The sequence below is a fragment of the Clinocottus analis genome, unplaced genomic scaffold, assembly GCF_023055335.1.
Source record: "Clinocottus analis isolate CAN_PGR_092001 unplaced genomic scaffold, fCliAna1.0.p SCAF_20, whole genome shotgun sequence".
Taxonomy (NCBI): Eukaryota; Metazoa; Chordata; class Actinopteri; order Perciformes; family Cottidae; genus Clinocottus; species Clinocottus analis.
The window spans coordinates 238,846-265,795 of NW_027175932.1; the positions used below are offsets into that span (position 1 = coordinate 238,846).

Consider the following 26,950-nt stretch of genomic DNA (forward strand, 5'->3'; position numbering starts at 1 on the left):
GTTAGACTGTAGCTCCAGCAGGGGGCAGCAGAGGGCCTCGTGCTGGTGACATCAGACCGAGGGCTCCTCGAGGGGGCGCGAGAGGGTCTGAAGAGCATCACTATTATTAGTAATATTATTATTAACGCGTCCACCTCGCTGTCCGTGTTTCACACACAAACATCCATGTTTATGTTTCATGGTGCTGTGAACCGGAACCCCTGAGGACCAGGACCCGTCATCCGAGGACCAGGACGGGTTCTGCAGCGACCCTCCGCTTCCTCGTGCCCGCGCAGGAAGCGCGCCGCGCGGCTCTGGAGGCGTGACGCGCCCCGATGCGCATCTCCAGGATGGCAGGTATGTCTCCTCTACCGGACCGGGGCACCGGGGCGCTGCTGCCGGGCTGGTAGCGCGGCTCGGCTCCTGTCTGTGAACAGCAGGTGAGCGGTGTGTGTGTGTGTGTGTGTGTGTGTGTGTGTGTGTGTGTGTGTGTGTGTGTGTGTGTGTGTGTGTGAGGAGGGGGGGTCCGCATCGCCGCGGCTCGGGGGGCTCGGCGCAGCTGGAGCCGCATGGAGGCGGGTCTGGACCGGCTGTAACGCGTCCGCGACCCTGATGCTGCTGCTCGTGGTGACCGAGGTGCGATCCCGGTAATCAGGTCATCAGCAGCAGGATCCGGGTCGAACCAGAGCCGGACCGGTAATCAGGCCGCTGTGAGCCGGGACGGGGAGACCGCGGAGCGGCTCACAGCGGCCGCCATGCCGGCGTGTCCGCGGAGAGGACCGACGGCTGCTCATCTGTCCGATAATAGGCTCACTGCGAGAGGGGATTGAACCGAGCGGAGCCGAACCGAACCGAACCCGGCCAGCTCAGGTAGAAACGGCCTGTTGGAGCTGAGCTGGTCCGGAACAAAGCAGAACCAGGCCGAGCAGAAAGGCATATATATATATATATATATATATATATATATATATATATATATATATATATATATATATATATATATATATTAAAAATACATATACAATGTAAAATGTATATTTATTTTCTGTCTTCATGTAGTTTTATGGTTTTAGTCTTGCATTTGTAGCTTTGAATGGTCACTAATAAGTGATTATAGATTATATTATACTATATCTATATTGATATATATATATATATATATATATATATATATATATATATATATATATATATATAGTATTATATAACATTCTGTATGATGCAACATTAACTTGATGAAAATCATAATTATAAGATTCTTCAGAACTACTTTGACTTTAAGTATATTTTGACTTCTACTTTTACATGTTGTATTAGTACCTCTACATGTTGTACTAGTACCTCTACATGTTGTATTAGTACCCCTACACATTGTACTAGTACCTCTACATGTTGTTTTAGTACCTTTACATGTTGTACTAGTACCTCTACATGTTGTACTAGTACCTCTACATGTTGTACTAGTACCTCTACATGTTGTACCAGTACCTCTACATGTTGTACTAGTACCTCTACATGTTGTATTAGTACCCCTACACGTTGTACCAGTACCTCTACATGTTGTATTAGTACCTCTACATGTTGTATTAGTACCTCATGCCCTCCTGTGGTTCAGGTCCTGTTGGACTCGTGGCTCTCTGGGGACGATGGACCTTGTGATCCTGCAGGACGCCGTCTACAGGACCAGGACCAGAACCAGAACCAGTACCAGGACCGGGATGGACCCCAGAACCTCAGAGTGCAAACGCACACTCAGCGTCATCCTGCTGGTGGCCGGCACGCTGGTTTCCACGGTGACGTCAGGCTCACCTGCTGCAGGTAGGTTCCGGTTTTCAAAGAACCTGTTTTACAGGCTCTAGCCTAGCTTAGCATGACGACCAGACACAGGGGTAATTGTTAGCCTAGCTTAGCATGACGACCAGACACAGGGGTAATTGTTAGCCTAGCTTAGCATGAAGACCAGACACAGGGGAAATTGTTAGCCTAGCTTAGCATGAAGACTAGACACAGGGGAAATTGTTAGCCTAGCTTAGCATGAAGACTAGACACAGGGGTAATTGTTAGCCTAGCTTAGTATGAAGATTAGACACAGAGGTAATTGTTAGCCTAGCTTACATGGAGACTAGACACAGGGGAAATTGTTAGCCTAGCTTAGCATGAAGACTAGACACAGGGGAAATTGTTAGCCTAGCTTAGCATGAAGACTAGACACAGGGGTAATTGTTAGCCTAGCTTAGCATAAAGATTAGACACAGGGGTAATTGTTAGCCTAGCTTACATGAAGACTAGACACAGGGGAAATTTTTAGCCTAGCTTAGCATGAAGACTAGACACAGGGGAAATTGTTAGCCTAGCTTAGCATGAAGACTAGACACAGGGGTAATTGTTAGCCTAGCTTAGCATGAAGACTAGACACAGGGGTAATTGTTAGCCTAGCTTACATGAAGACTAGACACAGGGGAAATTGTTAGCCTAGCTTAGCATGAAGACTAGACACAGGGGTAATTGTTAGCCTAGCTTACATGAAGACTAGACACAGGGGAAATTGTTAGCCTAGCTTAGCATGAAGACTAGACACAGGGGTAATTGTTAGCCTAGCTTACATGAAGACTAGACACAGGGGTAATTGTTAGCCTAGCTTACATGAAGACTAGACACAGGGGTAATTGTTGGTCTAGCTTAGCATAAAGACTATAAATGGGTTCACATTGGAGCCGGTGACACCAACAGACTTAACAAGCTGGTTAAGAAAGCCGGCTCCATCATCGGCTGCAAGCAGGAGCATTTGGAACAGGTGGTGGAGAGGAGGACACTAAAGAAACTATTGTCCATATTAGACAACTCGGACCACCCTCTCCACCAGCTCCTACAGGGTCAGCGGAGCACTTTTTCAAAAAGACTCATCACGCTCCGCTGCCACAAGGACCGCTACAGGAAGGCATTCCTACCCTCGGCCATAAGGCTATACAATAAATCCCTTGAGTCCAGATCCGTGGACTAAGTCACACTGTACACTGTACATGTATATAGATATGCTGATGTATATATGTTATGTATGCTGCATACATATATTTTGCATTTTGCACTTTTTGCACATTTCAGTTTACATTTAATTTAAATCAAACCTCTGAATACACTGAATACACTAATTTATCCTCCGAATACACTGCTGTGTTTTGCTTGTTGTGTATGTTTTGCACATGTGTATGTGTATATGTATGTGTACATGTGTGTATGTATGTATGTATGTATGTATGCATGCATGCATGCATGCATATGTATGTATGTGTATGTATGTATGTGTGTATGCGTGTGTATGTATATAGATATGTATGTATATATGTGTACATGTATGTGCGTGGGCCACGGGTGGGTGTGTATGTGTAGGTATGTGTATGTATGTATATATGTATATGTATATGTTTGTATATATGTATATGTATGTGTATGTGTATATGTATGTATGTGTGTATATATGCATGTGTAGATATGTATGTATGTGTGTATGTATATGTGTGCGGGTGTATGTATATATATATATATATGTATCCATTCCGCTTGCTTGCATGTATGTGTATATATATGTTTATACTTATTTCTTACTTATGCATACATCTGTTACCCGCTGTTCCTGTTATTATTTATTTTTATTTTATCATCTGTGTGTTTAACTTAGTTTACGGCATTGGGATGCCGCTAGTACGACAAAAAATTTCTCCTTGGAGATTAATAAAGTACTTTTCATTCATTCATTCACATGGGACAGTTGAGTTGGAGCCTCTCAGCTTCAGAGGGACGTTAATTAAATCCCTCTCTTTGTCTACCAGGTGTGCTGGACCTTAACAGGACGGCAGAGTCCTCTTCCTCCTCTTCCTCCTCCTCCAGAACCCCGGTCCCCAGCCCTCTCTCAGGCTACAATGGTAACAGTGGTGGTCCTGAGGACTCGGGCGCTCAGGGGATCCACCTCCTGCTGAGGCCTCCAGACCTGCTGTCCCCGAGCCTCCCCCCAGCCCTGCCCCCCCACACCCAGCCCACCCTCACCCCTCCTCCCCCCTGGGAGCAGGGCCCCTCGCTGGAGGAGGCCTGGGGTTCCGGAGACTACCTGGAGACGCTGTCCTTCATGGTGCCGGACGGCGAGGAGCTGTCCCTGGCCACGCCCCTACCGGACCACCCCTACGACGAAGACCTGGGCGGGGACTGGGTCTCTTATGACACGGCCTTCCCGGTGCGCCCCGGCATCCCTCTCTCCTCGCGCCTCCCTCTCTCCCCCTCCTCCTCCACCCCCGGCATGCCCTTGCACACTCGCCCCTCCCATCCGGACGTCTTCCCCAACTGGGACCAGGACTACGACCTGGAGGACATGATGCCGCTGGAGCCCACGGAGCTGCTGCTGCCGGACATGAACAGCATGGAGTACTACACCAACCTGCTGGCCCGGGAGAGGGGGCGGGACCAGGAAAAGGGGCGGGACCAGGAGAGGGGGCGGGACCAGGAGAGGGGGTGGGACCAGGAAAAGGGGCGGGACCGAGTGGACTGGACTGACTCCAAACCCCCCATCACTCCCACAACAACACAAACCCAGCGTCCCCCTTCATCCTCGTCTCCTTCCCCAGGCTTCGGGCCTCCGGAGCGGCCCACCCTCCCCCTCCCCCTCTCACCTACTCTCCCAGGTGAGGAGAAGCCACCTCCACCATCGACCACCATAAAAACTGCTTCTCCTACTGGTGTAAAACCCAAAGACCGGGTCCCGGCCCCGGGTAGACCTCGACCCCGCCCCCCTTCCAACACCACCGGCCGGGTGCCTCCTCCACCCCCGCTGGGCCCTCCCACTCGCCCCGACAGACCGGAGAGGCCTCCAGTGGTCACGGAGAAGCCAGTGAAAGTTCCGCCCACCAGAACCACCACCACAACCACCAAGACCACCACCACCACCACCGCCACCATGACCACCACCACCACCACCACGACCACCAGCCGGACCAGAGCTCCTCCGGGCCCGACTCCCAGAGTGGCTCAGAGCCCCCCGGGCAGGACGTACCTGTGCAATGTCACCAAGCCAGAGATGTACCTGGTCAGAGTAGGTGAGTCGGTCGTGACGGCGGCTCAAGGTCACATGACCAGGAAGCGCTCGGTCAGCTAACCGGTTTCTTCTTGTTCCTGCAGTCAGTTCTAAAGGTTCGTCATCGGGTTTCACTCAAGTCAGAGATCTCCTGAGGAGAGAGTTCAACCGATCAGTCGAGCTGCAGGTACCAACTCCTCCTCCACAAACACCTCCTCCTCCTCCTCCTCCACCACTTCCTCCTCCACCACCACCATTGTTCTCTGATGTTGGACTTGATTGATTGACGCTATTGATGATTGACAGCTGTCTGTCTCCTCAGTTCCTGAGAACTCCGTCCAGTTTTGCCTTCCGCGTCGTGTCCGGGCCGCTGATCTTCACCGCCGTGTCGGTCATCAACGCGCTGCGCCGGCCGCCGCGCGGGTCCAGCTCGCTGCCCAGCGTGGCGCCGCTCTACGCCGTGCCGGACCTCCGGCACCAGATCCACTGCGTGCTGCAGTTCGCTCACGTGGACGTCAGAGTCTGTAACTTCAGCGAGCGCGTGGAGAGAGGGCTGGCGACGGCGTACGGAGAGACACGCCGACGATCACACGAGGCCGGGAACGTCACCGTGCAGGTGAGGAGGAACGTCACCGTGCAGGTGAGGAGGGACTCGCCTGGCGGGGGTGTTTACACCAGTGTTAGGGCCAGGGTAAGGGTCAATGTGCTCACCAGTGACCCTAACAGAGTCAGTGTGTTCACACTGGATCACTCTGCAGCTGCTGAACATCACCATGGCTGTCAGTCGTCCGTCTGCGGCGGCGGAGCAGAAGATTTCCGTCGACGTCACTTTCGCCGTGCGTGATGGGCGGGACTACCTGCTGGGGTCAGAGGTCAGCGAACACCTGAGGAAGCTCAGTCTGGTGGAGTTCAGCTTCTACGTCGGATTTCCTGCTCTTCAGATCGCAGAACGTACGACGTTTGTTAATAATCACACACCATATATTAATGTGGTAAACAATAGTTAGATCACGTTTGATTTCGGTTTCAGATGTGTTGAATGTGTGTTCTGCGTGTGTTACGCGTGTGTTCACAGCGTTCCACTACCCGGAGCTGAACACGTCACACCACCTGCGCTCCACCTGGGTCCGTACAGGTGAGTCTTTTGGGTTGGACTTGCTACAGAAAGGTGATGTGCTGTTACTATGGAGATAGATATGTTTATTTTTTACCTGAGGAAATGTCTTGTTTAAAAGTAAATTTAAAAAAATTAGCTCTAAAAAAATTTCTAAATAAATACAAAAAAGTGCTCTCAATTAAAAAATCTTTGCTCTAAAAAAAATACACTCTCAAAAAACACATTCTCTAAAAACAATACACTCTAAAGAAACACACTCTCTAAAAGAAATACACTAAAAAGAATACACTCAAAAAATACACACTAAAAGAATACACTCAAAAATACACTCTAAAAGAATACACTAAAAGAATACACTCAAAAAAATACACTCTCAAAAAAAAAATACACTCAAAAAAATAAAAAATACAAAAAAGTGCTCTCAATTAAAAACTCTTCGCTCTAAAAAAATACACTCTAAAATAATTCACTCTCAAAAATAAATACACTATAAAAAATACACTCAAAAAATACACTCTAAAAAAACACACTCAAAAAATACACTCTAAAAAATACACTCAAAAAATACTCTCAAAAATAAATACACTATTAAAAAATACACTAAAAAAATACAAAAAGTGCTCTCAATTAAAAAATCTTTGCTCTAAAAAAATTAACTTAAAAAATACACTAAAAAAAATACACTAAAAAAAATACACTTAAAAAAATACACTCTTTAAAAGAATTACACTAAAAAAATACACTCAGAAAAAATACACTCAAAAAAAATGCACTCAAAAATATATACACTCTCAAACAACTTATTTTTTTTAAGAGTGTATACTTTTTAATGGAGAGCAAAGATTTTTGATATAATTTACTTACAAACAAGAAATTCGCTCGGGTAAAAAATACACAAATCTACCTCCATGTGTTACATTGTTTATATATATGTGTGTGTGTGCATGTGTGTGCATGTGTGTGTCTTCAGTGCTGTTGGGGGTCCCCGAGCAGCTGGTGTCCGAGAGGAGCTTTAAAGCTCGTCTGGAGAGGCGTCTGGCTCTGCTGCTGGAGGAGAGTCTGCAGGCCGCCAGCAGGAGGCGCTGGAGGAGAGCGACAGCTGCAGGCAACAACAGTCTACAGGTATGTGGTCATACAGCTACACCCAATAAACACACCTGAATTAACACACCTGTACAGAGATTCCCACCAGGTGAAGCTCAGAGTCTCTGCTGACCGTGTTCTCCACGCTCCACCTGCTTGCTCAGGTGGTGCGGGTGGCGAGGCTGTCGGGGGCGGAGCTTCCCCTGGAGGTCTTCTACTTCGTGGAGGGTCCAGGTGGTGAGCGGATACCTGCCGAGGCGACGGCGCTCACCTTGAACCGCCTGGACCTCCAGAGAGCCGCCATCGTCCTGGGACACCGCGTCCAGAGGCCCATTGCCCAGCGTGAGTCTCTCGCTCACCTGTTCCTCACCTGTCCCCCTCTCACCTGTCCCCCTCTCACCTGTCCCCCTACCCCCTCCAGCTGTGGAGACCCTGTCCGTCCCCCCAGCAGAGACTCAGAGCAGCAGCGTCTGGCTCATCGTGGGCGTGGTGGTGCCGGTGCTGCTGGCGCTCTTCATCGTCATCATCCTCTACTGGAAGCTGTGCGGCTCGGAGAAGCTGGAGTTCCAGCCGGACGCCATCAGCACCATCCAGCAGCGGCAGAAGGTCAGAGGTCGACAGGAAGCCGCGGCGTGTCCTCTCGCCGGCCGCTGACCTCGTGTCCTCTCTCAGCTTCAGGCTCCGAGCGTCAAAGGCTTCGACTTCGCCAAACTGCACCTGGGGCAGCACAGCAAGGACGACATCCTGGTGATCCAGGAGCCCGGCCCGCCGCCCGCCGCCAAAGAGGCCACGCCCTCCGACGGCGGCGACCTCAACACCCCCAAATCCAAAGGCTCGTCCACGAAGGCGCCGCGGAGCAGCCGGCGGCGGGGCAGGTAGGACGCCGCTGCTCCTCTGTGAGAAGTTTCCTCATCATCACGACGGACACCTCTAAACTATTCATGAAAAGACGCGTGAGCTTCTGCTGTGACGTCATGTCACTAATAACATTATTAACATTATTAATTAATCCTGCAGACTCAGCCCGTCAGACGGAGACTCGTTAGGCAGCGACCAATCAAGCGGCAGAGAATCGGCAGAAGAAAGCACTCGACCTGTGGCCACGCCCAGCGAGGGGAAGCACAGGAAGACGCCCAAAAATGGTCAGACACACGGTGACATCACCAGCTGAACTGTGTGTGTGTGTGTGTGTGTGTGGGGAGGGGGGGGGGGGGGGGGGAGGTAGATTTGTGTATACAAATACAAATTTGCTCTTAAAATAAAAACCTTGAATTTAGGGTTTGAGTGGAAGAGGTGAGGAGAAAAGAGGAGAAAAGAAAGAGAATAAATTGAAGTAGAATAAAGAGTAAAGAGACGAGGATAAAGAGGAAAGGAGGATAAAGAGGAGACGAGGATAAAGAGGAAAGGAGGATAAAGAGGAGACGAGGATAAAGAGGAAAGGAGGATAAAGAGGAGACGAGGATAAAGAGGAAAGGAGGATAAAGAGGAGACGAGGATAAGAAGGAAAGGAGGATAACTCTGTCATGTCTTTTCTCCTGGTGCTTCTGGACTGAAGGGAGGAACAAGTTGGGTACGTTGGTTTGAAGCTTCCTCTCCTGATTGGTCGAAGCCGCTCTGATCAATAACCATGATCAGAAGCCGATCAGCTGTCTGACGCCGGTGTCGCTCCTCCAGGCGCCGCAGACGAGCTGCTGTCCTCGTCCTCCATCTTCGACCACGTGGACCGTCTGTCCCGCGGCTCGTCCGACGGGACGCGCCGCCAGGCCAACAAGGTGCAGCTGATCGCCATGCAGCCGCGGCCCAGCCCGCCGGCGGCGCCGCTAAGCCCCGCCCTCACCGACAAGGTCAGCACGGAGGTGAGGCCGCCGCCGCGAGGACGTCGAACCTCCCGTGTTCTTGTTGCTGTGTTTACTGACCTCGCTAACCTGAACTTCATGAGACGTGAAGAATACGAGGACTGAGATCCTCTCCTGTTCTCCTGCAGGTGGCGCTGAGACACAAGTCCGAGATCGAGCATCACAGGAACAAACTCCGGCAGCGCGCCAAGAGGCGGGGCCAGTGCGAGTTCCCCTCCATGGACGACATCATGGACGCGTTCGGAGACGGGCCGGTGCAGGGCGAGGTGGCGCAGCGTCTCTATAGCTCCGCCCACGACCACATGGACTGCATCCTGCAGGCCAACAACCACTCGCCGCCCACGCCCACCGACTCCAGGAGGAGGTCACGCACCAGTTAGAGGCTCTGAATATGAGCTCCTCATTATGACCCGATTGATCATTATCTCCAGATTCTGGACGACCAGATTAACAAAGAAAACCTGTGTCTTTGTCCTCCAGAGGGAGGCGCTCTCCTCGAGGTCGACGAGCTCAGCCAGGACCTGGAAGTCTTCCTGATACGGACCGAGACCGGCTGCTCAATGATCACAGCGCCACCTACAGGAAGTACCCAGGACTCAACAACGTGGCCTACATGGTGAGTGGAACCAGGGAGCGGCTCTTCCCGGAGGGACTCTGGTCTGAGGACCTCCGGGAGGAGTCCCTGCTCTTTGCATGAAGTGGTTCTGTTGGTTTCTGCAGAACACGTCCAGGGCAGTTCCCAGAGAGGAAGAGAGCCAGAGAGTCACTAGTTTCAAGACTCTCCGGGTCGGGAGTGAGTCACTGCCTCAAGCGAGGGAGCTCAAGTCCACATATGAATTAAAAAACTCTCTTGATTCTCTGTTTTCTGTGTTTCATAGTCGGACCCCGACCTGCCCCCGGACCACGGCAGCCCCTCCCCCACTGACGAGGTGTTCGACTCGGCCCCGCCCCCCTACATGCCCCCCCAGCCCTCAATCGAGGAGGCCCGGCAGCAGATGCACTCCCTTCTGGACGACGCCTTCGCCCTGGTGTCGCCGTCCTCTCAGGGCAGCGCCGGGCTGAGCGGGGTAAGCCCCGCCCTGCCCAGCCCCTCCCCCCAGACCCGGCCCCCAGGCCGGCAGTGGGGCTCTTACCCAGCTGCCCCCTCTCAGAGCCCCTTCTCTGCTGTGAGTGTCTTCCAGCAGCAGAGGCCTCTTTCAGTCTGTCGTGGCCTGATGCTCAGTTGTCATTTAGCTCTTCTTTTGTTCTTTCTGCAGAGATACGCAGAGCTGGGAATGTCTCCGTCATCAGTCCAGGGCCTGCTGCACAGGTCAGTGTCAGTCCACTTAAAACCAAGTCCATGTGCATAGTCTGGACCTGAACCAGTGCTGATTCTCTGTGTGGTATACAGGCAAGGTCTCAGCTCAGCAGGGTATGTTTCTACTGGAGACCAGCTGCAGGAGTCGGTCTACTCCAGCAGGGGGCCTTACGAGGACCCCCCCTCTTCGTCCAGACCTCGGCCTGTAGGGGGCAGCACAGGTACTCTGTCATCCTGTCATTCGTCCTGTCCGCCTCCTACTTTAAAGGTCAATAGCACTGAACTGTGTCTTTCTAATGACCTCCAGGTGTGCAGCTCCACCACTTGACCCAGGTGGGTTTGTCCAGTCAGATTGGCGCGTACCCCGGGGTCGGGCGCAGCATGTCCGGTCCCACCGGCTCCAGCTGGACCCAGCTGCACTCAGACCAGGACCTGTCCAGACAAGGAGCCAGCAGAGAGAGTGTGAGTCTGTAGTGGGACAATCCCACCAGCTCGGGCTGGTTCTGTTCACATCAATTGTCATTATAGTAATGAGACCATGGTGATAGAGGCAGAGAGGGCCTGTCACTATACGTCTGACCAGACCATTCAGACGAGTCCAGTCTGGAGCAAACAGTCCACGCCTTCAGAGCCTGCTGACCCTCACGACGCAGATTGATGGTTCACGTTGTTCAGTTCTGAGTCGACCAAGGACGGAAGTTGTTAAACGACAACTAATGTCTGTTGTTGTCCATTTATTTGCAATTTCTTTTCATATCTTTAATCTGGATACATGTTCTTGTGTCTCGCTCCCTTCTTCCTGCAGGTGCTGTCGTTCCCAGAGTTCTCCTCTTCCTCTGTTTTCCAGATGCCCAGCTCCTCTTTACGGGACCCGTCGGCTCCTCCTCTCCTCCTGACCTCACCGACCCCAGAGTACCCGCCAGAGGACGCCTCTCCCTCCGCCCACACCTCCGCCTCCCTGATAAAGGCCATCAGGGAGGAGCTGCGACGTCTGGCCCAGAGACAGACTGCAGTGACCAGCTACCCTTAGACTGGTTCCAACCATAATTGTTTTAAACCACTTACAGTCTGGAAAGAGTGGATTAAAACTCCATAATTAACTGATCCAGAGTCTGGACTCTCTTGAGCTAATCCACGTCTGTGCCGCTAAACCCCAAAAAAAACTCTGGACCACAATCCACATCTGAAAAAAAAAAGACTCCTGACCTCCGGTACGTTACAGGGTCCCGTCCGTCATCTTCAGCTCGCGTTTCATTAGACTCTTCACGTTTCCATTCAAGTGCTTCCTGGAGTGGATCATTCCATCATCATCCTTCCTGAACTTCCAGATGAGATCATCCTTCTTGACCTTCTGGAGTGGATGATCCCACTGAGTGATCAGGTTGTCCTTCCTGACCTTTTGGAGCAAATTATCCCTATCCTTCCTGGAGTAAATGGTCCCTCTGGAGCAGATCATCACAGAAGATTGTCCTTCCTAACCCACCGGAGTGAATGGTCCCTCTCAAGATCTGGAGTGGATCATTCATTTTAAACTTCTGAAGACACTCGTTTTTTTCCGAACAGTCTGAATGGATCTTCCGTCCGGACCTTCCGGGATTGAAAGTTCACTCAGTCGTCCCTCCTGACCTTCTGGATTCAGTCATCCCTTCTGACCTTCTGGATTCAGTCATCCCTTCTGACCTTCTGGATTCAGTCATCCCTTCTGACCTTCTGGATTCAGTCGTCCCTCCTGACCTTCTGGATTCAGTCGTCCCTCCTGACCTTCTGGATTCAGTCGTCCCTCCTGACCTTCTGGATTCAGTCGTCCCTCCTAAAGTTCTGAAGAGGATTGTCACTCTGGACCTTCTGTGGTGCTAACCGCCTCATGCCATCTCCTCATTGACCACTTATTGCCTTCCACACGCCCATCAGCACGGGGATCAGGTCATCGTTCACAAACCATATCAATGAGGTCTTTGCACAGCTGGAGGTGGCGTACAGTTCTCACGGCAAAGGGACGCAAAACAGTGAAAAGTATAAATATCTATAAGAATGAATATGAATATCTGTAAAGAGATATAATCCCAATGAGCACAATATTAATGTAAGAGTCATTGTTGGAGTATTGAGATGTTACTTATTTTTATTGCTTATATATGAAAGTATACTTTAAATATTTTATTTTGATCAAAAAAAGACCTACCTACTGTTCGATGGTTGTATTCTTCTTGTGTTTGAGCTCTTGGTCGACTTTGAGCCGGCGCTTGTGTCTCTGTGGAGACGTAGCTTAGCGTTGCTTAGCGTAGCTGCTCGTGTGTTCCTGTATCGGTGGCAATGGAAAAAAATATTGCGCTAATGCATTGCTTTGATATCAAGTTATTTCATTGCTGATTTATTTGCATCCATCAGTGCATGAGCAGAACGCTGCAGGCGAGTTCACCACGTCACCGATGGGTAAAAATAAATGGGAAACCAGTCATTCATCTAGAGCAGAAACTAAAGGAACTGAGTTCCCAAGAGGACGACATGTTCATTGCACACTAAAACAAACATGACTTCAAAGAGATAAAAGCTCTTTGTCTGCCTCGCGGGTTGCCAGGACCGACCCTTGTGGTTTACCACAGCACAAAGTCTCACATGACGAGCCGTTACTAGTGGCTGCCTCAGCAGCGCCCCCTGTGGCCATCATGGTTACTACGACCCAGAAAACAACTTCTCTGTTGCATTCATCTGGTCCAACAGGGTGGATGGGAGTGAGGATAACTGACCCCTGAGCACTATTCTTTCTTATCATCACAGTGATTTTGCTATGAACTCTGGGTCCTCGTCCTTTCCCTCAGTGAAGGAACGCTGAACATTTTGATTCAGCCTGTGAGCTGAATGACTGGTTCCCGTCTCCGCTGGTTGGCTGTTTTCTGTCGTGTTGTGAAGAAGTGGCTCACTCTTACAATCCGGTCAGAGTTGGTCTGTCTGCTCTTCTTCAGCATGTTTGACTCAGTTTGAGGCGTTTGCTCCTCGTGATGTTCCAGTTATTGTTCAGCATGCTGCTAAAAGATGTTCAAAGTAGAGTTGCTCCACGTCGAGTTAAAACCGAGCAAAGATCGATTATCACAGAACCATCGCTCATCCGATCACATGAGGAAAAAAATACTCCATATGAAACATGTTTCTTTGCATTTGCAAATTATATTTTTTAAAATCCAAATGAAGATGGTTCCAGTAGTCAGTGTATAAATGAAAGTGAATATGGTGTTAAATAGAAAACATAATATATTTAGAACATATTTTATCTGTGATTGCTCCGCTGAACGGACTCAAAGATCTCCTGCCAACGCGGCCGACACCGGCTGGACACTTGTGATTGGATCTGGCACCTGTCAGTCAAGCGGTATGACTTGGCCCCGCCCACAGGATCACATGGTGCTACCCCAAAGACTCAAAGTGTGTCTGACGCCCGTCACACACACACACACACACACACACAAAAAGGTGATCGCCTGCAGGTGTCAAGATGATTTAAAGAAGTTGATGAACTTCTGATGAATGTTCCTTCGATGTTTTCTAGATTCTGAGTTTTTCTAGATCTGAGCTCCTCAAAGAGAATCCTGCAGACGAGTCGCAGGGCGGACGTTCACTCATGACAAAACCAAAAAGGGAACCCTGGTTCTCTCGGGACGGACCCGAGTCTTCTGATCCGACGCCGGTTCCTTCAGATGAGAACTCGTTCTTCTGGTTTTCCTTGTAATCAATATCCAGATATCTGATCACAAGTTATATCTGAACGCGTCCGATACTCTGAGTCATTCGTTTTGTCATGAATGACCTTCCGTACTGGTTTTGCTCCGATTCAAACCACATTCCTGTTTCACCTGAGACCAGGTGATCTCACCTGAGACTGAGTCACATGACTCATGGGCTGTGATTGTGTGAACAAACATTAAAGGGATTAATGTGATCAAGTCGCTGGTTTCTGTTTTTTTATCACTGGTTTAAAACAACAATAAAGAAAAGCTTCATAATCAGGATGTTAATCTATTTTAAACAAACAGTCAAAATCTTAAACAAAATTGCATAATTACAGACAAACCTCTGAAGGTTCTCTGTTCTAAACTTCACTTTATCAAAGTCAACCTTTACAGAGAGAACGTTCAACACCTGGACCAGGTGTTGAACGTCCAGGTGTCTATGGTTCAGGTGTTGAACGTCCAGGTGTTGAACGTCCAGGTGTCTATGGTTCAGGTGTTGAACGTCCAGGTGTTGAACGTCCAGGTGTCTATGGTTCAGGTGTTGAACGTCCAGGTGTCTATGGTTCAGGTGTTGAACGTCCAGGTGTTGAACGTCCAGGTGTCTATGGTTCAGGTGTTGAACCAGGAACAGACGTAAACGTGTTTGTGTTCATCACATCGGCACACAGGTCGTGAATGTTAGCTTTGGTCCTTTTGCAGCTTTTTTATTTGTATTTTGTACACACACACACACACACACACACACACACACACACACACACACACACTCTTCAGGTGGACCCCGGCAGGGCCTTGAACCTGTCGTTGGCTCTCAGCGTGCTGAGCAGCTTCAGCCCCATCGTGTCCACGCTGTCCTCCAGACGGCCGACGCTGTCCAGCTCCACCGTGAGGTCGTTAGCCTGAGAGACGGGGCGCAGGGCAAAGAACGTTGTTAGCCTGAGAGAGGAGGGGCAAAGAGAGTCGTAAGCCTGAGAGACGAGGCGCGGGGCAAAGAGAGTCGTAAGCCTGAGAGACGAGGCGCGGGGCAAAGAGAGTCGTAAGCCTGAGAGACGAGGCGCGGGGCAAAGAGAGTCGTAAGCCTGAGAGACGGGGCGCGGGGCAAAGAGAGTCGTAAGCCTGAGAGACGAGGCGCGGGGCAAAGAGAGTCGTAAGCCTGAGAGACGAGGCGCGGGGCAAAGAGAGTCGTAAGCCTGAGAGACGAGGCGCGGGGCAAAGAGAGTCGTAAGCCTGAGAGACGAGGCGCGGGGCAAAGAGAGTCGTAAGCCTGAGAGACGAGGCGCGGGGCAAAGAGAGTCGTAAGCCTGAGAGACGAGGCGCGGGGCAAAGAGAGTTGTAAGCCTGAGAGACGGGGCGCGGGGCAAAGAGAGTCGTAAGCCTGAGAGACGGGGCGCGGGGCAAAGAGAGTAAATGTCTGCATTGTTTACCAGCTTCATGTTAGATGAGGAATTTAGTGGTGAGTAACATGTTGTTGTTGTTGTTTACCAGCTGCAGCGAGGCCAGCAGGTAGTGAGTAATGTGTTGTTGTTGTTGTTTACCAGCTGCAGCGAGGCCAGCAGGTAGTGAGTAATGTGTTGTTGTTGTTGTTTACCAGCTGCAGCGAGGCCAGCAGGTATTTGCAGGCTTCATAGTTGTGCAGTCCGGACACGATGGAGGAGAAGTTTCTTCGCTGGCCGACGGCGTTCAGCGCCGAGACGATCCGGTCTCCGTAGTCGTGGATGTCGAACACCGAACGCTGCTCCTGAACACAACGTCAACCACAACAACGTTGAGTCACAGCTCAACAACAACAACAACAACATACTGGTTCCCAGTGACTCTTACCTGCAGCACCAGTTCAGGCCGGATCTTGTCCTCCCAGTCTTTGACTCTGCGGGACAGAGCCGTCTCCTGAGTGAACGCCCGAGAGGTCACGACCAGCTGCTCCTGAACGCACCACGCAGGACACATGTACAGTATGCTGTGAGCTCCTGAACGCACCACGCAGGACACATGTACAGTATGCTGTGAGCTCCTGAACGCACCACGCAGGACACATGTACAGTATGCTGTGAGCTCCTGAACGCACCACGCAGGACACATGTACAGTATGCTGTGAGCTCCTGAACGCACCACGCAGGACACATGTACAGTATGCTGTGAGCTCCTGAACGCACCACGCAGGACACATGTACAGTATGCTGTGAGCTCCTGAACGCACCACGCAGGACACATGTATGTGCTGGTCTCTTACCACACGCAGCTTCACCAGATCTTCATAACTCAGTTCATCTCTCTCAGCGCCTGAAAACAAAAAGATCAGTTAGATCCACACCACCAGGCGAGTCCACTCCACCAGGTGAGTCCACTCCACCAGGCGAGTCCACACCACCAGGCGAGTCCACTCCACCAGGCGAGTCCACACCACCAGGCGAGTCCACACCACCAGGTGAGTCCACTCCACCAGGCGAGTCCACACCACCAGGCGAGTCCACTCCACCAGGCGAGTCCACACCACCAGGTGAGTCCACTCCACCAGGTGAGTCCACACCACCAGGCGAGTCCACACCACCAGGTGAGTCCACTCCACCAGGTGAGTCCACACCACCAGGTGAGTCCACACCACCAGGTGAGTCCACTCCACCAGGCGAGTCCACACCACCAGGTGAGTCCACTCCACCAGGCGAGTCCACACCACCAGGCGAGTCCACTCCACCAGGCGAGTCCACACCACCAGGTGAGTCCACTCCACCAGGCGAGTCCACACCACCAGGCGAGTCCACTCCACCAGGCGAGTCCACTCCACCAGGCGAGTCCACACCACCAGGCGAGTCCACTCCACCAGGCGAGTCCACACCACCAGGTGAGTCCACACCACCAGGCGAGTCCACACCACCAGGTGAGTCCACTCCACCAGGTGAGTCCACACCACCAGGTGAGTCCACACCACCAGGCGAGTCCACACCACCAGGCGAGTCCACTCCACCAGGCGAGTCCACTCCACCAGGCGAGTCCACTCCACCAGGCGAGTCCACTCCACCAGGCGAGTCCACACCACCAGGCGAGTCCACACCACCAGGCGAGTCCACACCACCAGGTGAGTCCACTCCACCAGGTCTTCAGGTGTTAGCTTACCTGCTGGCATGAAGTCTGGAAGGTCGTCTGGAAATTCTTCCTGTTCGTTGTCCGAGTCGTCGTCTCCACCTTGAAGAATTATTAATCAGCTGATCAACATCACGACCACTCCTTTCATTCTTCTGAGCAGCTGAGCTGAAAGGACTTGAAGTGAGTCCTGCGAGAAGTTTTACCCAGCAGGTCAGGGGGTCTGCATCCGTCCACAGGCTCCTCCCCCGGCTGATGTGGCCCCGCCTCCTCCGGCTGCAGGAAGGTCCTCCTCAGTTCTTCATCAGAGACCGCCACCCCCTGAGTGACATCACACACACATCACTGTTGTACAGAAGTCTATAGAAGTGTTAAAGCTGCATTCTCTCTCCTGACCACCAGGGGGCGACTCCTCTGGTTGTATAGAAGTCTATGCTTCATGTGTTAAAGCTGCATTCTCTCTCCTGACCACCAGGGGGCGACTCCTCTGGTTGTATAGAAGTCTATGCTTCATGTGTTAAAGCTGCATTCTCTCTCCTGACCACCAGGGGGCGACTCCTCTGGTTGTATAGAAGTCTATGCTTCATGTGTTAAAGCTGCATTCTCTCTCCTGACCACCAGGGGGCGACTCCTCTGGTTGTATAGAAGTCTATGCTTCATTGGAGTGTGCTTTAGGGCGGGGCTACAAGGTGATTGACAGGTTCGGTCTTACCGCTTTCCTGTTGATCCTCTTCTGAGTCCTGAGTTTGTTCTTCATGGTGCTCACATAGATGTAGTTCAGGTCTGGAACACATTAAGAGAACACATGAACACATGAACATGAACACATGAAGTCAACAGTTGTGCGCTGCGTTTCTTGGTAAAATGTGTTACCTGGAGACGTGGGGCCATTTTTCAGTTTGTGCTCTGGAGGATCAACTGAAACAAAGAGAAAAATCATCATCTTCATCATCGTCTTCATCATCGTCGTCTTCCTCTCGTGAACAGAACCGGTTCTCACAGGTTCTCCTGAACCAGCTGTTGAAGTCCTGCAGCGAGGCGACCCGTCTCCGCTTCCTCTTGCCGCCGCCGTCCAGACCGGCCGGCACCGCGTGGCACCGCCCCGCCCGGAAGGGGGCGTCGCCACCCAGAACGCTGTACGGGTCATGTGACGTCCACACGTCATCCTGAGGACATGAACACATGAACACATGTCATTCTGAACACATGAACACACGTCATCCGGAGGACATGAACAGAGCATTGGGACGTACGTGCGGCGGCCCCTGCGTCCTCACATGAACACATGAGGACATGAACACATGAACAGAGCATTGGGACGTACGTGCGGCAGCCCCTGCGTCCTCACATGAACACATGAGGACATGAACACATGAACAGAGCATTGGGACGTACGTGCGGCGGCGTCCTGGGCTCTGGGGCTCGGCGCTCTCGGATCCTCCGGCTTTCACTCGGAGCCTGAAACAGTTTGAAGGCTTCAGTGAACGAGTCCAGACTCAAAGTCTCTGAACTGGAGGATGAAGCGAGACCTGCTGTCGGTCCACGTGCTCCTCCGGGTCCGGGTCCCGCTCCTGGTCCGGCTCCATGTGGTCATCCTCCAGAGGAAGGAAGTGGTCCTCGGCGGCGGCGGCGGCGGCCTCCCCAGCAGGGGGCGCTGTCTGCAGGCCTGCAGGGGGCAGCAGCAGCCTGCAGGCGGCGCTCACGCTCAGCAGGATCACGTCTTCAGCTCCTGGGACGAAGACGTTGATCCTGAAGTCCTTCTGGCTGCTCAGCACGTCGCCCGCCAGGCTGCAAGAACACGGCTTTACTTATAGAAGTATAAGTATTTAAAACACCAAGTATAGAAGTATAAGTATTTAAAACACTAAGTATAGAAGTATAAGTATACAAAACACTAAGTAAAGAAGTATAAGTATACAAAACACTAAGTATAGAAGTATAAGTATTTAAAACAAACAGACCTGATGAGAGGAAGCTTGTGCTTCTCTGTAGTTTCCAGAGGAATCAGAGACTCAGGAGGAAGAGGAGCAACGTTTACCGTCTGGATCAAGCAGAGAGACAGTGAGGAAACAAGAGTCAGTCTGGAACAAACCGATCAGAGTTAGTCTGGAACAAACCGATCAGAGTTAGTCTGGAACAAACCGATCAGAGTCAGTCTGGAACAAACCGATCAGAGTTAGTCTGGAACAAACCGATCAGAGTTAGTCTGGAACAAACTGAACTCACCGTGTTGGAGTCGGCCTTCATCGGGTTCCCGGAGACGTCGATGTCGAGTGGAGTGAACTGAAGGCGACAGACAGTCTGAATGATATCCTAGATTACCCAGAATGCCTTTGCACTCCTGTAGCTCCTCCCCCCAACAGTTCAGGGGAGAAGCAGACTATTGGCCAGTTGCTTTCTGTTTGTAAACGTTTTGACGTTTGAAAGAACAGTGAATACTTTAATATATAAACATCTTCTCCTTTCTCAGGTCAGAAAGGAACAGACAGATGGAACAAACAAGGTTCTCACCCCCATTGCGTCGTCGGCGCCGTGTTCTGCCGCCTCCTCGGCCTCTTGGGGCGAGGCTTGTTTGCTCCGTCTGTCGGGAGCAAACGTCAGAATAAACTACAGCGCCTGAGGGCGTCTGAGGAACGCTCAGGAGGCGGAGCTTACTTCTTGCTCCCGTCGGTGATGTACTGCAGGGTCTGGTACACCAGGCTGTGCAGCAGCTCCACCTGAAACACACCGCTAGCTGTCAAGCGGAGCCGCTCGGCCTCAGAAGCTACCGTTACTCTCAACGACCGACCTTCTTGCTGTAGATGCAGGCCGAGCCCTGGATCAACAGCGCCGCTTCCGCAAAGTTCAGCCGGGTTTTTCCGCCGTCGAACGTGATGCACATGTTGTCCAGCTGCAACACACAGAAGCACACGCACACACGTCCGGTCAGTCCGCCTCCACAAGCGCCATCTTGCTTTCAGCTGCTCACCTCTTCCAAGTAGTCGTTGAGCTCCGACGCCACGTCGATCTCCCAGTTCTTTGTGAGCTCTCTGATTGGCTGCAGCAGGTGAGGGAACCTGCTCTCTGTGAACTCCATCAGGACTGAACCACAACACACCAGTATTACTATTGTTATTTACAGGTAAACATAACAATATCACAACGGGAGAAGGAAAAGTATTTCAGTATTACCAGCAAAAGTACCAGAAATACTCATCAAGCACTGAACACACAAAGTATACACGTACACGGTATATACACACACATGGTACACACACGCACACTGTACACACACACAGTATATACACACGGTACACACACAAACACACAGTATACACACATTCATTGTATACACACAGTGCACACTAACACCAATAGTATTGTATATTTGTAAACATATTACACATACAGTATTTCGGTATACATGTACTAGGGTGAAAGCATGTGATACCATGACATTGAAATACCAATGAAGTACCTCACAATAACGAAGCCTTTGAGACGTTCCGCCAAACTCCATTCAGAAATCACACGTTTTAATGCACGGACAGCGTCTTCAGTTACATGACGTCATGATAACGCTGAGATGGATGGAGGATTGTGGAAAACATTTACATCTAAACGTGTTAAATCCTGCGCCGAATACAACCGAACAGCCGATGCATTAGTTATACATCATAACTAGTAGTCTGGCAGGAGAGTTAACCTACCAGTGACCCGGAGAACACGAATCACACTTTTTATATCTTAGTTCGGCGGAATGTCCTCTTCGTACAAACAAACACACTGCGGCTGAAATATTACGTCAAACTAACCGTTAAATGAACCGAATCATACTAAAACGTATACGTGTTCATATTTAACGTAACGCTGTAAAGCTGCTTTAGGACAAAACACAAAAAAACTCACCGAGGAAATGACAACAGAAGTCCCGCTAACATAAGTCAAAATACCCGCGCAGGTTTCTTCTTCGCTGATCACGTTCTTCTTCGTCGTCTTCTGGTTTAACGGCGGTTGGCATCCATCTTATTGGAGCATTACCGCCACCTGCTGCTCCGGAGTATGGATCCGCCAACACACGCTTCACCCCGAAATATATGGAGGTAGATTTCTGTATTTCTTTTTACCAGAGCTAATGTGTTGTTTGTAAGTAAATTATATCAAAAATCTTTGCTCTCAATTAAAAAAAATTGCTCTCTCTCTCAAAAAAAACAACTCAAAAAAACCTGAGCTCTTAAAAAAAACAACTGCGCTCTCAAAAAAAAAAAAAAAAACTCCACAATGACAAGAAAAGAGGTTTTGAGTAGAATATTCTAAAAAACAAAGCTTTATTTCAATAAAACAGATCAACACTGTCCAATAACAACTATCACCAAAGTGTAACTTTGGGCATGAGGTTCAGAGCAGAATGTTTAATAAACATCGGGTTGTGTTTCAGAGGTTTACAGAATAAAAGAGGAGCCACACCCTCACATGAAAGAGCTTTAGAGCAGAACATATTCACAAAGAGAGACATCACATTTTACATTGTTGACAGATTAGAACCCAGGACCTGTAGCATTCACACTTTTTAACTGTCTCCTTAAAGAGACAGTACAGAGGTCGAGATGTCCTTAAAGAGACAGTACAGAGGTCTAGACGTCCTTAAAGAGACAGTACAGAGGTCTAGACGTCCTTAAAGAGACAGTACAGAGGTCTAGACGTCCTTAAAGAGACAGTACAGGGGTCTGGATGTCCTTAAAGAGACAGTACAGGGGTCTGGATGTCCTTAAAGAGACAGTACAGAGGTCTAGATGTCCTTAAGGAGACAGTACAGAGGTCTAGATGTCCTTAAGGAGACAGTACAGAGGTCTAGACGTCCTTAAAGAGACAGTAGATGTTTGGTCACAGCAGGGCGTCCTCCAGGACAGACGGATGGAGGCCTGAGGCCAGTAGGCTCCTTAGGAGTCTCTGGACCGTGGCGGTCTTCCCTCCGAGTTGTTTCCAGCAAACCAGACCGGCCAGAACCGCTCCGTGAGTACTGAGATGGTGATCGGACCGACACCGGAACAAGTCCTCCGAGGACAGACCCAGATCCATCAAGACCGACTCCCACTCGACGCCGAGCCGGGACGCCAGTCGGGACAAGACCCGGTCCGAGGGAACCTTTTGCAGAACCGAGTCGGGGAGCCGGACGTCTGCAGAGACATTTAATGAACTCATTCAATTTTATTCTAGAACGTGAGATTTTTACCCTCAAGAACTTACTGCCTCTTTAATCCTCAATATTGACGTTGAGGTGGTCTTTTCTGATTGGACAACAAGAACACAAATCATATCTATCAGCTCTGCCTCTGGGTCACAGCCTGGGGGACGGGAGGTGGACCTGCTGGTTCGGGGCCAGTTGGGGGCTGGTCCTACTCCTCCTCTTTCCCTTCCTCCTCCCCTTCTGGTTCTGGTCTCACCTGCTGAGCTGGGTCCTGGTGCTGGTCCAGTCTGGAGCTCCAGCAGCAGTTGGTCTCGGACCCAGCCGTAGTCCTCCAGAGACCGGAGGAAGCAGTGGAAGGCCCGGGGCCCGCGGGTCGGCAGCAGGTCCAGCAGCTTGAGGCACCTCAGGGTGCTGGTGCTCTGGGCCTCGATGGCCTCCACGTGTCCGCCAGACAGGATGTCCTCCTGGTACAGGAACGGAACGATGGCATCGCTGACCAGTAGCTGCCCGGACAGATACAGCCTGTGTGTCCGCAGCAGAGCGACGTGGACCGGGTCCATTCTGAGGCGCTCGTCGCCGGTTCTCCGGCTGGAAATAATACTAATTAATTCATAATCGAATAACTTGAGTATTTTTCACAAAAACGAGTGTGTCGAGTCGGATAACTACTGTGTGCTCAATGTTATTGCGTCCGAGTGAAAACATGCCGCGGAACCAATGTTTTACTAACCACTCGCCAACTTTTAGAATTTGTTCAACCAATTACATTTCAAAAAGTAAATTATTATAGCCCAATCCTTTTTCGACACGTATGGCACATACCGGGAATCCCTCCTTTTTATTTTTGTAGAAAAGCTCTCTTAGCGAACAGCGTAAGCTAATGCTAAAGCTAGGTTTACGTTAGAAACAAAAGTTCCTTTATTATTCAAATATGTTCCGAATCTCCGAGCAGAATCTGAACGATCCGACCGGCGCAGGAGCCGATAGTTAACGACTGAAGACGACTTCTCAGACTGAGACGTTAGTTAATGAAGTCCGTCCAAAGGGAGAGGCCGTCTGATCCACTTTACGGCAGTTAATCATTTCATCAACTTTACGACAGTAATTCATTCAATCAAGTATTGAATGACATGTCATTTTAATTAAAATGTTAGAGAACAACATTTAACTTGACGTATTCAGTACATCCAACAAATAGTCCACTGTGGAACTATAATTAAGATTGTGATACGCTTTATATTGTAAAATGAAGGATAATCATAATTATTATATTGTATAATACCTATAACTGATAACGACACACACACGCACACACAACGACACACACACACGCACAATGACACACGCACACACGACGACACACACACAATGACACACGCACACACGACGACACACACACTCACATATTGAAACCTATTGGATCAAAAACTTTCACTAAATGGTGTAAAAACACAACGCTCTGTGATCAAAGTGACGCAGACAACAAGCCACAACCTTCATGTCGTCTCCGAGCTGCTCAGGTCACTCTGGTGTGTGACGAGTGCGCACAGCAAGATATTGAATATTATTTGCAAAAAATATGAATCATAATTCATATTAATTCTTAAAAATGGCATTTCTCTAAAAAAAATAAAAACAACTGTAGTACAACAAGGGGAGCCCATCGATGCTGAAGGTGAATTTGGTCATTCTCCACTTTACTGGAGCTATTTAATGTATAAAATGACCTGTTCTTTATATATATATATATATATATATATATATATATATATATATATATATATATATATATATATATATATATATATATATATATATATATATTAAGCCCCGAACGTCTGGATTTAAACCCCCAGCAGCAGCAGGACTGACCGCAGGACGACACTATATATCTACATTCTACCCAAAGCTCTTTTCTTCTTATTGTGGAGTATTTAAACAAAACAAAAAAAAGAATAGTCACCAGCCGCCATTGGTAAATAGATAATATGTCTCTTTGAAATTCTTCATATCTCTTGTGAAAACAGAACTCATGTGGTGGAAGAGGTTCAACAAGCAGTGGAATATGAATAACTGCACGTCAATAAATGTCTAAAACGTTGTACTGTGTTTTGTGAGCAGAAGTGTTGTCAGTCTTCTTTCATCAGAACGAGAGGACATGGAGGAATGACTACACACTGCAGACCAGCTTCATGAAAACATGTCAGGGTGTTTGCATTGTTTAACAAAGTGACTGCACATGTTATTGGTTTTGGTCAGATGGAGCGATCTGGTTCACTTGAAAGGGATTTACATTTTATTTAATCTATGATTTAAAAACACGGATGATGAGTCTCAACAAGTTGGACCATGTTGTTCCATGTTGCCTCCTCCAGAGAGGAGCTGACAGCTTGAGAACCACTGAGTGAAGGACTTTATCTCTACTGGGGAGGAGGATGATGCAGAGGTGGAGGAGAATGAAGAGGAGGAGGTGGAGGAGGAGGACCCGGCAGCAGGGCGGGGCTTCTCCGCAGCAGCAGCCGCGCAGCAGCAGCCTCATCCCCGCTGCCAGACACCGACCTCCTGCTCGTCTCCAGGCCGCGGCGCGACCGCCGGAGCTCGGCCCCGTTTCCCCCGCGGCTGCGGTCCCTGAACGTAGACAAACCGAGGAAGAGGAAGGACGGGGAGGAAGAGGAGGACGGCGATGAAGAGGATGGCGGTGATGAAGATGCGCCGCTAAGGAGCAGCGGAGCATCGCGCTCCGATGCAGCAGAGGAGGAGGCGCCATTGTTTGGATGCGCAGCAGACTGAGAGGAAGAGCCGGGATTAGAGCGCCGCGGCCCCGCAGCACCATGCCGCCCGCCCCGCTGCTGCTCGCGCTCTGCACGCTCTGCTGCACCCGGGTAAGGACGCCGCTCCTCGGCCACAGATAGCGGGCTGAGAGGGGCCTGGGGCCGCGGCCCGAGCGGCTTTGTGTTGGGGGGCAGGAGGGGGAGGGGGGGGGGGATCCGGGCTACGCAGACTCACCACAAGGACCCACACCAAGGACCTACAACAAGGACCCACACCAAGGACCCACAACAAGGACCCACAACAAGGACCCACAACAAGGACTCACCACAAGGACTCACCACAAGGACCCACAATAAGGACCCACAACAAGGACCCACACCAAGGACCTACAACAAGGACCCACACCAAGGACCAACAACAAGGACCCACACCAAGGACCCACACCAAGGACCCACAACAAGGACCCACACCAAGGACCCACAACAAGGACTCACCACAAGGACCCACAATAAGGACCCACAACAAGGACCCACAACAAGGACTCACAACAAGGACCCACAATAAGGACCCACAACAAGGACCCACAACACACCAGACCCCATTAAAAAAACATGCGATTTAATGGCCGATGTGTTATCGGTCCTTGGTGTGGGTCCTTGGTGTGGGTCCTTGTTGTAGGTCCTTGTTGTGGGTCCTTGGTGTGGGTCCTTGTTGTAGGTCCTTGTTGTAGGTCCTTGTTGTGGGTCCTTGTTGTGGGTCCTTGTTGTGGGTCCTTGGTGTAGGTCCTTGGTGTGGGTCCTTGTTGTAGGTCCTTGGTGTGGGTCCTTGTTGTGGGTCCTTGGTGTGGGTCCTTGTTGTAGGTCCTTGTTGTAGGTCCTTGGTGTGGGTCCTTGTTGTAGGTCCTTGGTGTGGGTCCTTGTTGTAGGTCCTTGGTGTGGGTCCTTGGTGTGGGTCCTTGTTGTGGGTCCTTGGTGTAGGTCCTTGGTGTGGGTCCTTGTTGTAGGTCCTTGGTGTGGGTCCTTGTTGTGGGTCCTTGGTGTAGGTCCTTGGTGTGGGTCCTTGTTGTAGGTCCTTGGTGTGGGTCCTTGTTGTGGGTCCTTGGTGTGGGTCCTTGTTGTAGGTCCTTGTTGTAGGTCCTTGGTGTGGGTCCTTGTTGTAGGTCCTTGGTGTGGGTCCTTGTTGTGGGTCCTTGGTGTGGGTCCTTGTTGTAGGTCCTTGGTGTGGGTCCTTGGTGTGGGTCCTTGTTGTGGGTCCTTGGTGTGGGTCCTTGTTGTAGGTCCTTGGTGTGGGTCCTTGTTGTGGGTCCTTGGTGTGGGTCCTTGTTGTAGGTCCTTGGTGTGGGTCCTTGGTGTGGGTCCTTGTTGTGGGTCCTTGGTGTGGGTCCTTGTTGTAGGTCCTTGTTGTGGGTCCTTGGTGTGGGTCCTTGTTGTAGGTCCTTGTTGTAGGTCCTTGGTGTGGGTCCTTGGTGTGGGTCCTTGGTGTGGGTCCTTGTTGTAGGTCCTTGTTGTAGGTCCTTGTTGTGGGTCCTTGGTGTGGGTCCTTGTTGTAGGTCCTTGTTGTAGGTCCTTGGTGTGGGTCCTTGGTGTAGGTCCTTGTTGTGAGGCGCAGGAGGAAAGTGGGTCAGACGGCTGCAGCTGACGTAGACCACCACACACAACACACAGTACACACAACACACAGTATACATAACACACACAGTACACACACAGAAACATGGTGTGTGTACTGTGTGTACTGTGTGTGTGTGTGTGTGTGTATATATATATATATATATATATATATATATATATATATATATATATATATATATATATATA

The 26,950-nt window shown here is 50.3% G+C and overlaps 4 protein-coding genes across 8 annotated transcripts in view; 2 read left to right on the forward strand and 2 right to left on the reverse strand.

Moving 5' to 3' along the window:
- The first annotated feature begins 56 nt into the window (after positions 1-56).
- LOC137791386 (UPF0606 protein KIAA1549-like) lies at positions 57-14,311 on the forward strand. Of its 2 annotated transcripts, none has more exons than XM_068586291.1 (21): positions 57-336; positions 1,595-1,797; positions 3,807-5,060; positions 5,143-5,225; positions 5,361-5,654; positions 5,797-5,989; positions 6,114-6,173; positions 7,126-7,277; positions 7,403-7,580; positions 7,660-7,844; positions 7,911-8,113; positions 8,256-8,380; positions 8,794-8,808; positions 8,913-9,094; positions 9,223-9,458; positions 9,575-9,710; positions 9,973-10,260; positions 10,351-10,403; positions 10,485-10,612; positions 10,699-10,853; positions 11,197-14,311. In XM_068586291.1, exons 2-21 carry the CDS (start codon positions 1,626-1,628, stop codon positions 11,419-11,421), a joined length of 4,317 nt encoding a protein of 1,438 aa, XP_068442392.1. In that variant the 5' UTR covers positions 57-336; positions 1,595-1,625; the 3' UTR covers positions 11,422-14,311. The 2 variants fall into 2 exon arrangements, with proteins under 2 accessions (XP_068442392.1, XP_068442393.1); XM_068586292.1 differs by lacking the exon at positions 57-336 and adding an exon at positions 342-419.
- A 22-nt stretch (positions 14,312-14,333) lies between these two features.
- Positions 14,334-21,171, reverse strand: ncaph2 (non-SMC condensin II complex, subunit H2). 3 transcript variants are annotated; one of them, XM_068586294.1, is made up of 19 exons: positions 20,884-20,924; positions 20,652-20,754; positions 20,163-20,275; positions 19,983-20,084; positions 19,850-19,911; positions 19,706-19,775; positions 19,421-19,477; positions 19,156-19,235; positions 18,724-18,982; positions 18,590-18,652; positions 18,195-18,360; positions 18,068-18,112; positions 17,907-17,977; positions 17,401-17,515; positions 17,228-17,296; positions 16,347-16,396; positions 15,938-16,039; positions 15,705-15,854; positions 14,334-15,015 (listed from the first exon to the last, which is right to left on the reverse strand). In XM_068586294.1, the coding sequence occupies exons 3-19, from the start codon at positions 20,268-20,270 to the stop codon at positions 14,887-14,889; spliced, it is 1,698 nt and encodes a 565-aa protein (XP_068442395.1). In that variant the 5' UTR covers positions 20,271-20,275; positions 20,652-20,754; positions 20,884-20,924; the 3' UTR covers positions 14,334-14,886. The 3 variants fall into 3 exon arrangements, with proteins under 3 accessions (XP_068442395.1, XP_068442394.1, XP_068442396.1); XM_068586293.1 differs by lacking the exons at positions 20,652-20,754; positions 20,884-20,924 and adding an exon at positions 21,083-21,171; XM_068586295.1 differs by lacking the exon at positions 20,652-20,754 and having other exon boundaries at positions 20,884-20,939.
- A 396-nt stretch (positions 21,172-21,567) lies between these two features.
- Positions 21,568-23,414, reverse strand: cradd (CASP2 and RIPK1 domain containing adaptor with death domain). Its single transcript, XM_068586793.1, has 3 exons — positions 23,184-23,414; positions 22,618-22,949; positions 21,568-22,350 (listed from the first exon to the last, which is right to left on the reverse strand). The coding sequence occupies exons 2-3, from the start codon at positions 22,919-22,921 to the stop codon at positions 22,058-22,060; spliced, it is 597 nt and encodes a 198-aa protein (XP_068442894.1). The 5' UTR covers positions 22,922-22,949; positions 23,184-23,414; the 3' UTR covers positions 21,568-22,057.
- Positions 23,415-24,823: 1,409 nt separating this feature from the next.
- The window catches only part of ptpro (protein tyrosine phosphatase receptor type O), a 36,345-nt gene continuing 34,218 nt past the window's right edge, over positions 24,824-26,950 (forward strand). Inside the window, exon 1 of one of the 2 annotated variants that reach the window (XM_068586257.1) lies at positions 24,824-25,243. In XM_068586257.1, coding sequence (XP_068442358.1) covers positions 25,136-25,243 — 108 coding nt within the window. In that variant the 5' untranslated portion in view covers positions 24,824-25,135. The remainder of the gene's footprint in view (positions 25,244-26,950) is intronic. The other variant, XM_068586256.1, reaches the window with a different exon arrangement.